General features: G+C 38.4%; 1 protein-coding gene across 3 annotated transcripts in view; it reads left to right on the forward strand.

The window, feature by feature from the left end:
• The window catches only part of rapgef3 (Rap guanine nucleotide exchange factor (GEF) 3), a 37,051-nt gene that overhangs the window by 15,125 nt on the left and 6,462 nt on the right, over positions 1–15,464 (forward strand). For all 3 annotated transcript variants that reach the window (XM_016289861.1, XM_016289878.1, XM_016289870.1), the window contains 15 exons: positions 6,046–6,152; positions 6,380–6,501; positions 7,714–7,894; positions 8,116–8,200; positions 8,287–8,347; positions 10,069–10,145; positions 10,287–10,433; positions 10,512–10,606; positions 11,791–11,879; positions 12,132–12,210; positions 12,365–12,515; positions 12,937–13,019; positions 13,413–13,443; positions 14,979–15,057; positions 15,231–15,368. In XM_016289861.1, the coding sequence (XP_016145347.1) occupies positions 6,046–6,152; positions 6,380–6,501; positions 7,714–7,894; positions 8,116–8,200; positions 8,287–8,347; positions 10,069–10,145; positions 10,287–10,433; positions 10,512–10,606; positions 11,791–11,879; positions 12,132–12,210; positions 12,365–12,515; positions 12,937–13,019; positions 13,413–13,443; positions 14,979–15,057; positions 15,231–15,368 (1,525 nt within the window). The remainder of the gene's footprint in view (positions 1–6,045; positions 6,153–6,379; positions 6,502–7,713; positions 7,895–8,115; positions 8,201–8,286; positions 8,348–10,068; positions 10,146–10,286; positions 10,434–10,511; positions 10,607–11,790; positions 11,880–12,131; positions 12,211–12,364; positions 12,516–12,936; positions 13,020–13,412; positions 13,444–14,978; positions 15,058–15,230; positions 15,369–15,464) is intronic.

The following is a 15,464-nucleotide window of genomic DNA, read 5'->3' on the forward strand; positions in this document are numbered from 1 at the left end:
AGCTACACATCATTCACTTCTTCGTCTGAAGCTTGCGTCCGCAGCATGGCAAGAAACCTAGAGGACGCAGTGTCTCGTTCCCTACTCAGGGAACCATGGTTACATAAGTAACCCGAGACGTTCCCTTTCATGGGAACTTCGAACTGCGTCCTCTAGGGGTCGCTATGGGGACCGCCTCGTCGTGACCCGTGTCTGAAGCATACATTGAAAAAACCCCAACTCGTTGGCCGGCGACAGCCATGACGTCCCTACCGGTGCGACTACAGTATAGATCGGTGCCGGGAGCTACACATCATTCACTTCTTCGTCTGAAGCTTGCGTCCGCAGCATGGCAAGAAACCTAGAGGACGCAGTGTCTCGTTCCCTACTCAGGGAACCATGGTTACATAAGTAACCCGAGACGTTCCCTTTCATGGGAACTTCGAACTGCGTCCTCTAGGGGTCGCTATGGGGACCGCCTCGTCGTGACCCGTGTCTGAAGCATACATTGAAAAAACCCCAACTCGTTGGCCGGCGACAGCCATGACGTCCCTACCGGTGCGACTACAGTATAGATCGGTGCCGGGAGCTACACATCATTCACTTCTTCGTCTGAAGCTTGCGTCCGCAGCATGGCAAGAAACCTAGAGGACGCAGTGTCTCGTTCCCTACTCAGGGAACCATGGTTACATAAGTAACCCGAGACGTTCCCTTTCATGGGAACTTCGAACTGCGTCCTCTAGGGGTCGCTATGGGGACCGCCTCGTCGTGACCCGTGTCTGAAGCATACATTGAAAAAACCCCAACTCGTTGGCCGGCGACAGCCATGACGTCCCTACCGGTGCGACTACAGTATAGATCGGTGCCGGGAGCTACACATCATTCACTTCTTCGTCTGAAGCTTGCGTCCGCAGCATGGCAAGAAACCTAGAGGACGCAGTGTCTCGTTCCCTACTCAGGGAACCATGGTTACATAAGTAACCCGAGACGTTCCCTTTCATGGGAACTTCGAACTGCGTCCTCTAGGGGTCGCTATGGGGACCGCCTCGTCGTGACCCGTGTCTGAAGCATACATTGAAAAAACCCCAACTCGTTGGCCGGCGACAGCCATGACGTCCCTACCGGTGCGACTACAGTATAGATCGGTGCCGGGAGCTACACATCATTCACTTCTTCGTCTGAAGCTTGCGTCCGCAGCATGGCAAGAAACCTAGAGGACGCAGTGTCTCGTTCCCTACTCAGGGAACCATGGTTACATAAGTAACCCGAGACGTTCCCTTTCATGGGAACTTCGAACTGCGTCCTCTAGGGGTCGCTATGGGGACCGCCTCGTCGTGACCCGTGTCTGAAGCATACATTGAAAAAACCCCAACTCGTTGGCCGGCGACAGCCATGACGTCCCTACCGGTGCGACTACAGTATAGATCGGTGCCGGGAGCTACACATCATTCACTTCTTCGTCTGAAGCTTGCGTCCGCAGCATGGCAAGAAACCTAGAGGACGCAGTGTCTCGTTCCCTACTCAGGGAACCATGGTTACATAAGTAACCCGAGACGTTCCCTTTCATGGGAACTTCGAACTGCGTCCTCTAGGGGTCGCTATGGGGACCGCCTCGTCGTGACCCGTGTCTGAAGCATACATTGAAAAAACCCCAACTCGTTGGCCGGCGACAGCCATGACGTCCCTACCGGTGCGACTACAGTATAGATCGGTGCCGGGAGCTACACATCATTCACTTCTTCGTCTGAAGCTTGCGTCCGCAGCATGGCAAGAAACCTAGAGGACGCAGTGTCTCGTTCCCTACTCAGGGAACCATGGTTACATAAGTAACCCGAGACGTTCCCTTTCATGGGAACTTCGAACTGCGTCCTCTAGGGGTCGCTATGGGGACCGCCTCGTCGTGACCCGTGTCTGAAGCATACATTGAAAAAACCCCAACTCGTTGGCCGGCGACAGCCATGACGTCCCTACCGGTGCGACTACAGTATAGATCGGTGCCGGGAGCTACACATCATTCACTTCTTCGTCTGAAGCTTGCGTCCGCAGCATGGCAAGAAACCTAGAGGACGCAGTGTCTCGTTCCCTACTCAGGGAACCATGGTTACATAAGTAACCCGAGACGTTCCCTTTCATGGGAACTTCGAACTGCGTCCTCTAGGGGTCGCTATGGGGACCGCCTCGTCGTGACCCGTGTCTGAAGCATACATTGAAAAAACCCCAACTCGTTGGCCGGCGACAGCCATGACGTCCCTACCGGTGCGACTACAGTATAGATCGGTGCCGGGAGCTACACATCATTCACTTCTTCGTCTGAAGCTTGCGTCCGCAGCATGGCAAGAAACCTAGAGGACGCAGTGTCTCGTTCCCTACTCAGGGAACCATGGTTACATAAGTAACCCGAGACGTTCCCTTTCATGGGAACTTCGAACTGCGTTCCCCATAGCGACCCCTAGAGGACGCAGTGTCTCGTTCCCTACTCAGGGAACCATGGTTACATAAGTAACCCGAGACGTTATACACAAGACTGGAGTAAAGGCTGCTGGAAATTCAGCTTTGCCATCACAGAAATAAATTACATTTTAAGTGATATTAAAATAGAAAATGGTTATTTTAAATTGCAATACTATTTCACAATATTACAGGTTTTTTTTATTACAGTGTATTTTTTATCAAATAAATGCAGCCTTGGTGAGCATAAGAGACTTCTTTCAAAAACATTTGACAAATCTTACCAACCCCAAACCTTTGAATGGTAGTGTATCCACTAAAATGACCTATGACATTTTCAAGGCATTTACAAATATCATTAATATGTACATTGAATGGTAAGGTTGATATCTGGGTAAAATGGAGAATGACTGAAGGGTAGCCATACTTCTTGTTGTCACAGGTATCCTATGATACATCTAATCCCAAATGTTAGAGAGAGTTGTCAAAGTCAGTGATCCACAGTGAAGTAATTATTCCCCAGGAGACTTTAGAATGCTGGGAATAGGCTGCCAGCTACTGTTCCCATCTCTACCCTCATCTCCAGGGACAAAATCATGAAGCAGAGATGACAGGGGAGAGATTTACATGCTCAGGGTCTGCAGACACAGTGTCTGGGGACACACTGTGTAAAGTGAGCTAGATGGAGAGTTCTGCAGCGTCTAAGTGTCTCAGAGAATACGGGCTATAGGTGTAGCTTGACCACATTTACTAGGACTATGCTGCTTAGTTGGCTAAACTACTTAGATACTAATTACCAAATGAGTTACATTAACAGGCATTAATTAAGAGTAGCTGTAACTTTGAAATTGCCCCTGGATAATTTGGACTGGAGAAATAGCACATGTTCTGTTCAGAACTGTCCTTGTGTAGCATTTAATGGAGTGGTCCTGTGAGAACAGCACTGCAGATTTGGCCTCTCTTTGGACTGAAAAGATGGGTCAGCCGATCCCTCACGAGTCAGAAGCCAATTACATCACTGTGACTGACCGACCAGGCCGAGAAGGGACACACGCCACCGCCCTCAGCAACAACCACAACAAATAAAGTGTGAGAAATGAAGGCAATTCAAGTTCAAGACCTCATCCTGGGACAAACTGTTCTGCGGAGGAACAGAACAAACAAATAAAGGTTGAGACTTTCCATAAAATCACAAGACTAAAGAATGGGGCAGTTAGGGTGGAGCAGAAGCATGTGTCCTAATCCACATATTATTCATTCCAAATACTCTGCAATATTGCAGTTGTTTTAATAGGATATTGAAATATAGGTTGTAATAGAATAATAGGATATTGAGTGTACAAATCTTTCTAAAAGATGAATCTAAATATATTAGCTACAGATTATAAAGTACTGAATTAAGCTAGATGTTAACACATGCACATGCTGTCGCACAAGATGGATGGTGGGGTCATGAAACCATTTTATGCTAGTATACGGTCTATATCTTTCATACTGCCATATACTGTCTTATGGCACATAAAAAATAAACTACAGTTCAAAAGTTTTGAGATCAGTAAATTAAGAAAATGGATAATTGTATTCAGCAAGGATGCATTAAATTGATCAAAGTAACAGATTTTGTTACAATTTAAAAAATGCTGTTCTTATGAACTATTCATCAAAGTATCATGAAAAATCACAAAAATATTAAGCAGCTCAACTGTTTTCAACATTGATAAATGTTTCTTGAGCATTATATCAGCATATTAAAATTATTTCTGAAGGATCATATGACACTGAAGACTAGAGTAATTAAAAAAAAGAAAAATAATTTAGATAAGGTAGAATTAAAATAGAATAGAAAGTGCTAGAGTTAGAGGGTCAAATAAAGGTGGAACAGATGTGTTTTAGTCATTTCTTGACGATGGGTAAGGATAAAATAGGACAAACAGTTATCAGTTTTACTTTGGTTGCTGTGCTGTTATGGCCTCATGCAACAGCTTGAGGCGTTTGGCTTTGAACTTGCAGCTTTTGATGTTCTGAAGCATAAATGTAAAAATGAGGTGTATTTTGGTGTGTGTGTGATCTCTACTAAAACCACTTCAATCACATGCATAGTGTCGTCAGCAAAAAAAAAAAAAAAAAACATTTTATGTTTCTAATTATATTTTAACTTGCAAGCCTCCTTTCGTTAGTGCAAACCAGCACTAAAACCAGATGCCAGTCTAAGCTGCCCTTTTCAGCAGGAAAATCTTAAATATCTAGCTTTTAATGCAATACTTGCTATCCCAACTTGTCCATATCATCCTATGTTTGCCTCCACTTCAACAGACGTTTGCTTTTTTAACTTCGTGTCAATGCGCCAAACCAGTTTTATCACCATGTGATCAGTGAGTTGGGTCTTGGCAGGCATGCAGAAAAAAACGAAGGCTGCGTAGCAACAACGGTGGCATGCTTCAGTAGTTCAATAAACTGTAGCCTCAATCAATAAGGTCGAGTTCTTACACTCCAGTTTTCTCAGTCTGTTTGGGAGCGGGACGCGCCGTCTGCGGGGGGGGCCAACAGAGCGAAGAGTGGGAAAGGAGGAGACGTGGAATGAAAACAGAAGTCCTGGAAGGGAGGGATGGATGAAAACAAAGCAAGTTGATAGAAGGAAAACAGACGAGCAGAGAAACAGCTTCCATACGGGGGAGGAGTGTGAAAGATAGCGATCTTCAGTTTGGTAAATTCAACTCAGCGGAGGAGGTGTTGGAAAAAATGTGGCAGGTTCTCACCCTCAACTCACTGTTTCTATAAGGCTGATACTTTTGTAAAGTTAATTGTGTGTATGAATGTAAACACAAGAGTAAACATTTCCAGTCTTCCTTTGGAAATGAGCAAACTTTCATCCAATTTAAACACAACATGAAACAGCAATTGCAATGCATTTAAATAGCATAATGTGGCATATTCAGAGGGAAATAATTAGGGTGGGATATATCCATCAGGATTTGATAGGACCGTTTAGCTGACTGGATTGATATTACTGGTCACTTCCCAGAACATTTTCATTCACCGCTCCTTGCTGATGGAATGATCTTCCCACCCTCATCCAGAATGCTGAATCCCTGACAATGTTCAACAGACAGCTATCAATTCATCTGTTCAGCGAGCACTTAACTGCATCCTACTTTAAAAAAATAAAATACAAATTCTGTGCTTCTAGCTTATACTATTCTAAATGATGTCTGAAACTTTGCATTATGAGTTTATTGTGTTTATTTGCCTCTTTATGATGAATCGCTTGTTGTATTCCTCATTTTGATGTCGCTTTGGATAAAAGCATCTGCTAAATGAATAAATGTCAAATGTAAACGTTGTTAAAATAACTATAAATTCATTCGGAGTCATTAAGAACCTAAATGGTGCCAATTTTAATTTCGCATTGTCTATAAACAGTTTTCAAAACACAGTCAAAACATTTTTCGAACATTTTAAAACTTTAAGAAGAAAAATGTTGTCAATTTTAATGTCCTGTCATGTTTAAGCAGCATTCAAAGACATTTCAAATATTAGAATAAGACCAGCTTAGAAAACATTTACAAAATAATGACAATAATGATGTTCATTACCTTTTGTTCTGTTTCTCTCCATCAGTTTTTATCCGATCGGATCCTGAAGGCTGCGCGGGTGGTGTACAGCACTCTGATGGAGCGTAACCCAGGCCTGATAAGAGACAGAAAACACCATCTTAAGACCTACAGGTGAATATTTCACTCTGTCTGTCATGTGCTTGTTGTGCAAAGCGTGTTATATTTCTGACTTTGATGGAAATGCATCTAATCATTCCCAGGAAGTCACTTAGAATCCTTTGGAAAAACAAATAAATCAACGCACGTGATTCAACCATAGAGACATGCAGATAAATGTGTAACACTTTAAGTTCAGTCAGCTTTTTGACAGCAAAATGGTTCTCTGGTTTGTCCCACAGACAGTGTTGCAGTGGGAAGGAACTTGTGGACTGGCTAATGAAACTCAATGATTGCTTCCAGTCCCGGAGTCAGGCAGTCGGAATGTGGCAAGTTTTGGTGGATGAGGGCATTCTGAGTCATGGTGAGTATTAATATCTTTAGATATCAACACAAGATTATCTTCATTTCTTGCATGCTTTCCCTTTACAAAAAGTTCTATGGTACAGTGATGTAGTATCAGACTGTAATACTGTGATACTGAGGAATTACGTCATTCGTGTTCAATCATTATTTGCTACAATGGTACATGCCTAAAAAAAAAAAAGTTTTGCCATGGCCAAAAAAAAAGCATGTTATTATTTAATTATTTTTATTAGTATTATATATCTGAATAAACACTAACAGTCAAAAGTTTGGGATCAGAACGATTTGTAATGTTTTTTACAGGCTGCATTTATTTGATCAAAAATAGAGGAAAAAATTTAATATTGTGAAATATTATTATGATGTAAAATAACGTTTTTTTTTTGTTTTAATATACATTACATTCTAATTTATTCCTCTGATGCAAAGCTGAATTTTCAGCATCATAACTCCAGTATAAAGTGTCACATGATCCTTCAGAAATCATTCTAATATGCTGATTTATTATTAGAATTATCAATGTTGGCAACAGTTGTGCTGCCAAATATTTTTTTGGAAACTGCGATACCTTTTTCAGGATTCTTTGATGAATAAAAAGTTTAAAAGAAGAGCATTTATTTAAAATAGAAATCTTTTCTAACAATATACACTACCGTTCAAAAGTTTGGGGTCAGTACATTTTTATTCTTTCTTTTTTTTGAAAGAAATGAAAACTTTTATTCAGCAAGGATGTGTTAAAGAAGTGATAGCAAATATTTATATTGTTAGAAAATATTTCGATTTTGAATAAATGCTGTTTTTAACTTTTTATTCATCAAAGAATCCTGAAAAAGGTATCGCAGTTTCCAAAAAAATATTTGGCAGCACAACTGTTGCCAACATTGATAATTCTAATAATAAATCAGCATATTAGAATGATTTCTTAAGGATCATGTGACCCTTTATACTGAAGTAATGGCTGGTGGAAACTCCGCTTTGCATCACAGAAATAAATAATATTTTAAAGGATATTAAAATAGAAACCATTATTTTATATTGTAATAACATTTTGCAAGATTACTGTTTTTTCTGTATTTTTGATCAAATAAATGCAGCCTTGATGAGCATAAGAGACTTCTTTAAAAAAACATTACAAGTCTTACTGATCCCAAACTTTTGACCGGTAGTGTATTGACTAACTGACAACCAATGTTTCTGTCAAAATGTGCAGTAAAACAGGAGTTAAACTTTCATGACAAAGACACACAGTTTTACCGCTTTATGGAGGCAGAGTTTGACCTTAATCACACAACTAACGAGAAAGACTCCAAAGACGACGAACTCCAAGAGAGTTTATCGCTCCTGGTCCAGATGGGTTCAGATGCTCTTCTGACTATGATACTGCGTAAATGGTAAGACACCAAAAATTGTGCCAAAACAGTCTGAAAAATAACAAGCTCAGAAACACGCTAATGCCAGACTCTTTTAAAATCAATATCATATCAAGTCTAACATGACAAGCACTATATTTGTGAGACAGTTATAGTTGTCTGAAGATTTTAAGCTGGGACAGAATTTTAACATCAAAAAACCCACACACTTCATGTGCGAATAATCTGTGTCCATGCCAAAGCCCAAGCCAGAGAACTCCAGAGGATCTAGAAGTTATTTACGAAGAACTTCTGCACGTCAAAGCTGTGGCCCACTTGTCTACATCTGTAAGTCAACAGTCGCTGACAGCAGTCATGTTTGTTTACGCCACAAATCTTCATTCATCCCTCATTTCTTTCATTCTTTCCCATAGGTTCGGAAGGAGCTGGCAGCAGTGCTGGTTTTTGAAAGCCATGCCAAGGCGGGAACAGTCTGTGAGTGTGAAAGCAATGATGACATTTCATTAGTGGTGGGCGGGAAGAAGGAACGGTGCTAAATATTGAACTTGTGCTTAGCCAGAGTAAAAATAAGCAGCAAACGTCCTGCTTAGACACCAAAGACAGACAGCATGCGAATGAGATGATTAAATCATTTTATTGTGTAATTCCCTTGTTACGTGATGAACTGGATGATTGACATCCTAATATCAGCAAACTGAGAGACAAAGGGAAAAGAAATGAAAGCACTTACAGCACGTCTGGCGTCAGTGCAGCAGTCAATCATGCATAGTGAATAGCACGAGTAGGAGGAGACACTGATGATTATCTAATAGGGTAGTTTAGTCACTTTTAAAAATCTGTCAAGTTTCATAAGCTCATATTAGTTTAGTTTATTCAGACTCATATGTGACCCTGGACCACAAAACCAATTTTTTTTTAATTGACCAATACATACAAGCTGAATAAATAAGCCTTCCATTAATGTATGGTTTGTTATGATGTTGGCCGAGATACAACTATTTGAAAATCTGGAATCTGAGGGTGCAAAAAAATCTAAATATTGAGAAAATCGCCTTTAAAGTTGTCCCAATGAAGTTCTTAGCAATGCATATTACTAATCAAAAATTAAGTTTTGATATATTTACAGTAGGACATTTACAAAATATATTTATGGAACATGATCTTTACTTAATGTCCTAATGATTTTTGGCATAAAAAAAAAATCAATAATTTTGACCCATACAATGTATTTTTGGCTGTTGCTACAAATATACCCCAGCGACTTAAGACCAGGGTCACATATCTCATGTTTTTTTCAGACATATTAATACTGCATTATGATTTTAAAATTCAGTTTGAATTCTGACATTAAGATTAAATGACTTTTTTAAATGGATCCAATGGACTTGGACATGCCCTTTTTAATTTAATATAATTAATGTAAAAATGAAACATGAAACCGATTTTTCTTCTATAATGGAATGTATTGCTGAGTGAAACAGGATATTCAAAAATAAAACAATATTGGATGAGTCTTGATTTTATTTATTGTAAATTAACTGGAATTGATTCTCTATAGAGCAGGTGGTTAGAGGGGAGGTATTTAAATAATTAAAATGTTTTTTTTTTAATTAAGTTGTGCATGAGCATGATTATTGTTATTTACAACAGGGTTTCTACAGGTTTATTGAAGGTAAATTTAAGACGTTTTAAGACCAAGTACAGAAAATTTAAATAAATTAAATGTAACTATGTCAATATGGTCTCTAAATGTAAATATCTTGTATTAGCAACACATCAAAGTTTAAAAATACAAAATTTTCCTTATCAGTATTTTTGTCCTGTTGTCCAGTGCACGTTTAAAGATTCTTAAATCGAGATACGTTTACTCGAGAAGCTATATTACATTAATTAATTAGTCTTGTTTTTTGAGAAACTGATCAAAATGAAGTGAGATTATGATTAAAACAAGAACAAATATCTGCCATACTACACTGACAGATAAACTGACTTAACGTTGTTCAATTTCTCAGAAAATAAGTATTCATATGTTAAATCTGCACCTCAAATAAATGTATCTTGTTTAAGGATGTTTAGGTATTTGCATCAGGGGGAAAAAATTCTGTAATTTTGGAAACTGATGCCCTCTCAAAAAAAGAATGGTAAGATTGTGTATACTATAGGAAAACAATGTAATGTGTTTGTGTTTATTTCAGTATTCAGTCAGGGGGACAAAGGAACTTCTTGGTATATCATCTGGAGAGGCTCTATTAATGTTATCACACACGGCAAGGTAAAGCCATTTAACTTCATGTGAGCGACCTTTAGAAGTCATTGAGTTTAAATATAGATATACTTACATTGTTTGAAGGTATAATTCATACTGTGCGCTTCCTCTTAAGGAAAGATGATCTTGTGTATGTGCGTCACACAGGGCTTGGTGACCACGCTTCATGAGGGAGATGACTTTGGGCAGCTGGCCTTGGTGAACGACGCCCCTCGTTCTGCCACCATCATCCTGAGAGAGGACAACTGCCACTTCCTGCGGGTGGACAAGCAGGACTTTATACGTATCCTTAAGGTAGGTTGTGTGTGTGCATAGACTAGGATCTGCATGGATGGGTATCTATGGTGGTCTTTAACCTGAATTTAATTGCAGGATGTCGAGGCCAACACTGTCCGCCTGGAGGAACATGGTCAAGTCGTTCTGGTTCACCTATCCACCTATCAGGGAGGATCAGCAAGCAGCAGCAAGTAAATGATTTTGTCCATTTTTATGCTAAATTGCACACCTCAGTGATTTAATCAAAGCTCAAGAGTGAAATTTCTGCACCATAACGAGCATAACCAAACAGAACAGCAAAAAGTAGTATTTTACTTTTTGATGTTTAAATTAAATAAAAATTATTTTAGCATCAAAAAATATATTAACTCTAAATTGTAATGTAGACGTGCATGCATTTTCTGTAAAGCTGCTTTGAAACAATGTGTATTGTGAAAAGCGCTATACAAATAAATTTGAATTGAATTGAATATACAGCTAACATTTAACTCTTACCTTTTTTAATAGAAGTTTATTGAACCTTTAGACAAAATATTAAAAACAAAAGTTTGCATGTGTGTTTTTTGTTGAATATCATAATTAATACATCAGGCTTTTATGGCTCACATAGCATGATATGATGACAATTAACAAGCTCATACTTAAGAAGGAAAAATCAGAGTTGATGCAGTTGATGATATTCATGTGGCTAAAAAGATGAAATTCTGATTTGGTTCAGTTTGTAATGTATTGTATTGTAAGCTTGTAGTATAAATCAATGAGATTGAACAGTACAGCTGACTACTTACATAAAATGCATATAAATATCCGTTGTCACTCGATATTTTCCAATAATATGTCTTAGTAAGATATTTAAATGCTTACCACAGAATGCATGTAGTAGATCGTGTACAACAGGTTTTCAAAAAAAAGGTCTTGATTATGTTGACATTTTAGAGGCCTTAAAAATGTGCATCTCAAATATAATACAGCAGGCTTTTTAGGGTTAATAAAAGCAATTACTTAGTCATTTGAACTGCATTGACTTAATTTATGAGAATATCTCCTCACAGTGTTAAGCCCATTTTACCATGCATATTGAGTAAATTAAATCAGCCAATTCAAATCAATCTTCATAAATCATTGATATAAAATCACCAAGTGAAACAAGCCCTGAATAATACATATCCAGAATAGGTAAAACCGTTCAATGTCTGCAGTGAAAGTTTAGGTGATTCATCCTTGGAAATGTACCTACAAAAGTGCTATTGTACAATGAAATGCAAGCTCAATCATTAGTCATCACTGTTACTTGATTTCAAGTGTATTCAACCAATTATGAATGATGGAAATGGAGGACACTTAATTATGAATATGAATTATCCACCTCTCTCAGGTACACAGTAATGTCAGGAACGCCAGAGAAGATCCTAGAGCACATGCTGGAGACGATTAAACTGGAAACCAATGGCACTGATTTTATAGGTATGGCTGAACTTGTAACATTTAAATAAATCTTTAAATATAAAAACTTTAGGAATCTAGCATTTGTTTGTTTAAAACCGATCAGTTAGGTACAGTACCACTGCAGAAGAACGGACCAAAACATTCCTGCTCATTTGGTGTTTAAAACCAGAAGTCAGATGATTCAGATTGTTCTGGGATTCTCCACACAGCTCAGCAAAGAAAACAAGTCCTTGTTAATGACGTTTATGAGTCTCTTTTGTACATCTGCAGATCCCAGTGTGACTGACTTCCTTTTAACACATCCAGTCTTCATGCCCTGCAGTCAGCTCTGTGCGGCCCTCCAGCATCAATATCCTGCCACTACAGGAACTACTGATTTTCCACTTCATATTGCTATTTCTCTCTGTTTTACTTGTTTTGTTACCAGTCTTTATGCTGAAGAGCTCAAAGCTCTATCTGAAACAGTAAGTGAGTGTTTTTTTATCCTTAACCTGTGTTTGCACCTACCAAGTGGAGCCATCAGAAGGTACAGACCTGGAGAAGGCAGCATATGCTCTCAACACCAAGCAGAAGGTTGTGAAACTGGTGGCTCACTGGGTGGCTCTGTACGGTCCGCTACTGAGGGACAATCCTGTGGCTTCTGAATTCCTAGAGGTAAAAATTAAATGCTGTAGTACTTCTTCAGTCGTAAAACATTTCAAATGTATTATTATATGAAAACCCAGTACTTTGATGGCACTTTAGAGGTGAAAGTGAGACACTTTAAGCCTTAAAGACTGAATAAAATAAAATCAAAACTGACATTTTTATAAATGTAAAAAATATTAATTTTGCATAGTCTAATGTTAATAATAAAAATTAAAAATAAATGTAATATTATTATAACCTAACATGTATAATCCAATCAGATCCCAATTAATACATTTAAGTGCAACCCTACTATATTTTCCTTTGAATAATATGTATTTTTCTCAAAAAATGTGTCACATTATAAGTTAATTGCATTGTCAGTGCTGTTGTCTTAAAATGTAATGCAAAATTAAGATGATTTAAAATATCACTATTTTTGTGATAGAAATTCAGGGAAGCGGTGATGGCTGACTCGAGACTTTCCAGCATGCTCAGAGAACAGCTGAGGGACAGGAGAAAGACAAAAATGTAAGTAACACACTTGCCAATGCACATTTGTACACATACAAACACTTGCACATAAATATTTGGTCATAATGACCAAAATCAGGTCTCTTATACTATGCTTTGTGAACATGTGACTGATGGATATTGTTCAGCTGTACTTCAAAGTCAAGTCAAGTAACCTACAAAGATACTTTGCCAGTGTTTGCACAGTTACTGCACTTCACACTTTGAAGCATTTCCAGAATCAAACTGATAATATAATCAGAAGTCATAAAGTAATAAATACCATAAGTGATCTTTCTTTGACCTGCATTTATAAAGTCCACACCTTTTCTCTTGAGACTGATATACAAGCAATCAACCCTCTTTACATAATCCTACATTCATAGCTGCTCCCTATTATACTCCTTACAGAACTGAGAATGGATGTCACACTCTGACGAAGGTAAGAGGCCCTTCTTTCTTAGTCTAATGGGAAACTTGCAGTGATAAGAGACCAACCAATAAATCCTACTTACTTTATGACACAGCATGATAAACAGACTGGCCGCTGGAAAAGTAAACATCTCTGAGGTCTTTAGACAAACTAAGAGAACTAAAGAAAAGTAAATCCCGTTCTGAGAGGCATACACGCATTGAAATGTACACTAAAAGTAGGTCAGTGTTATCCGTTGTCACATAAAACCCAGTCAAACGTTATATAGTGTGCAGTGTATTTGAGAACAGGTGTCTAACGATTACATATATGCACAGTACATAGTACAGTGCAACAGTTTTCCCTGTACAGCTTTCCAACAGCGGCTTCCCCACTGATACAATTCAAGAAAAAAAAGAATATCATATTTGACCTTAGTTGTGAATGTGAGTTTGCAGTCTGTATTGAATGTATTACAAATGAAAGCCCGTGTGCTGCGAAATACTGGCTAGAAATGGTTTTCTATTTCAAATGAAGCAGCACATATAAACAAACATTCAACGCGACCAGCGTACTCTGGTTCACGAACAAATGACTCTTATGAGCCTATTAATTTTAAGGAATCAACAACACGCAGCGGCAGCTGATCTGTTCTTTTACGAGTTTGCTTTTAGCCTCAATTCTTCAACGAACTGAATTGTTCTGAAAACACTAACTAATGCAAAATTTGCATCATTCCACAAAAGTTATTAATGTTTTATCGTTAATTAATGAATTCTCCTTCATATAAACTGTGGTGGGTTGCTACATCTTTCAGCAACCCACCACAGTGGTGTTTTGTTGTTGAATAAATAAGTGTTTTGGAAAGAATCGGTTGAACGAATGATTCACCCATTCACTTGGTTCGTTCCTGAATGAATCTTCCTCGAACGAATCAGTTTAATCATTACGATTTGCCGCCAACCTGCCACCTACTGGTGTAATGTAAACCTGCCAGTCACTTAAAATCACTTATATGTATATGTATATAACTCACAAGTAATGCGAGTTACGTAATCAGATTACTTTTTTCAAGTAAAGCCCTGATAATATATTTAAAAAGTAACACGAAAGTAACGCAAAAGTAATATAACGCATTACTTTCCATAAAAAGTAACTAAGTAACGTAATTAGTTACTTTTTTAGGGAGTAACACAATATTGCAATGCGTTACTTTTAAAAGTAACTTTCCCCAACACTGTATATCAGTATATGTATATATACACACAAAAACACAACAGAACTCTGTAGGAGACACTGTAGTGCAGTAATGCAAAACATACTGGTAGGAACTTTTTCAGATTTTTCTGAGAAGGCATCCTAAAAAAAAAAGGTTTTAAAATGGTTTCCTCACATTCTTCGAATAAGAAGTGCACTTTTTTTGCAGACGGAGAAAATTCATCATACCTGAGACCATCGATGCAGTCCATTTATTTCAGACACCCAGTCTGTCTACACATGTTGAAAACTGCCTTTTGGAAACCCTGCAAGCTCTAATATCCAATATGGTCATCTGTTTGTTTCAGCTAAACCAAAAGTTTGATTGGTTTTCTGCTTACAAAGAGCCAGTGGGGAAATTACGGTCGATTAAAGCTCAAGATAAAGGTTTGCATTTTTACTTCTGTGAGAGTTTTAATAACAACCTGTGTCACAAATAAATTAAACCAAGGGCAGATAAAACAAGGATAATATCCCTGTGAAATTGTTCAAATTAATCAAAATAGACACCATGGAATGTACCTAATTAAATTTAAAATAGTCCAATTGTCCGTTTGCAGTATTGTATGAGATCTTTAAACCAGATCATAAGGCTGTCACTGTGATGTTGCCGGTCGATGCTTCAGTGAAAGACATCTTGACTACATTAGTGGATCCTGAGAGCGACTATGTGCTAGTCAAGATGAATTCCTCAGGAGGTAAGCTATGAGATTCAGAGTATTTGGGTTCAGAATTTCCTCTGAAGATCTTCTGACTGTGCCAGAACTGTTACAGCTTTAATATTAGATTATGTC

This window comes from Sinocyclocheilus grahami, unplaced genomic scaffold (assembly GCF_001515645.1).
Source record: "Sinocyclocheilus grahami isolate Dianchi unplaced genomic scaffold, SAMN03320097.WGS_v1.1 scaffold13.1, whole genome shotgun sequence".
Taxonomy (NCBI): domain Eukaryota; kingdom Metazoa; phylum Chordata; class Actinopteri; order Cypriniformes; family Cyprinidae; genus Sinocyclocheilus; species Sinocyclocheilus grahami.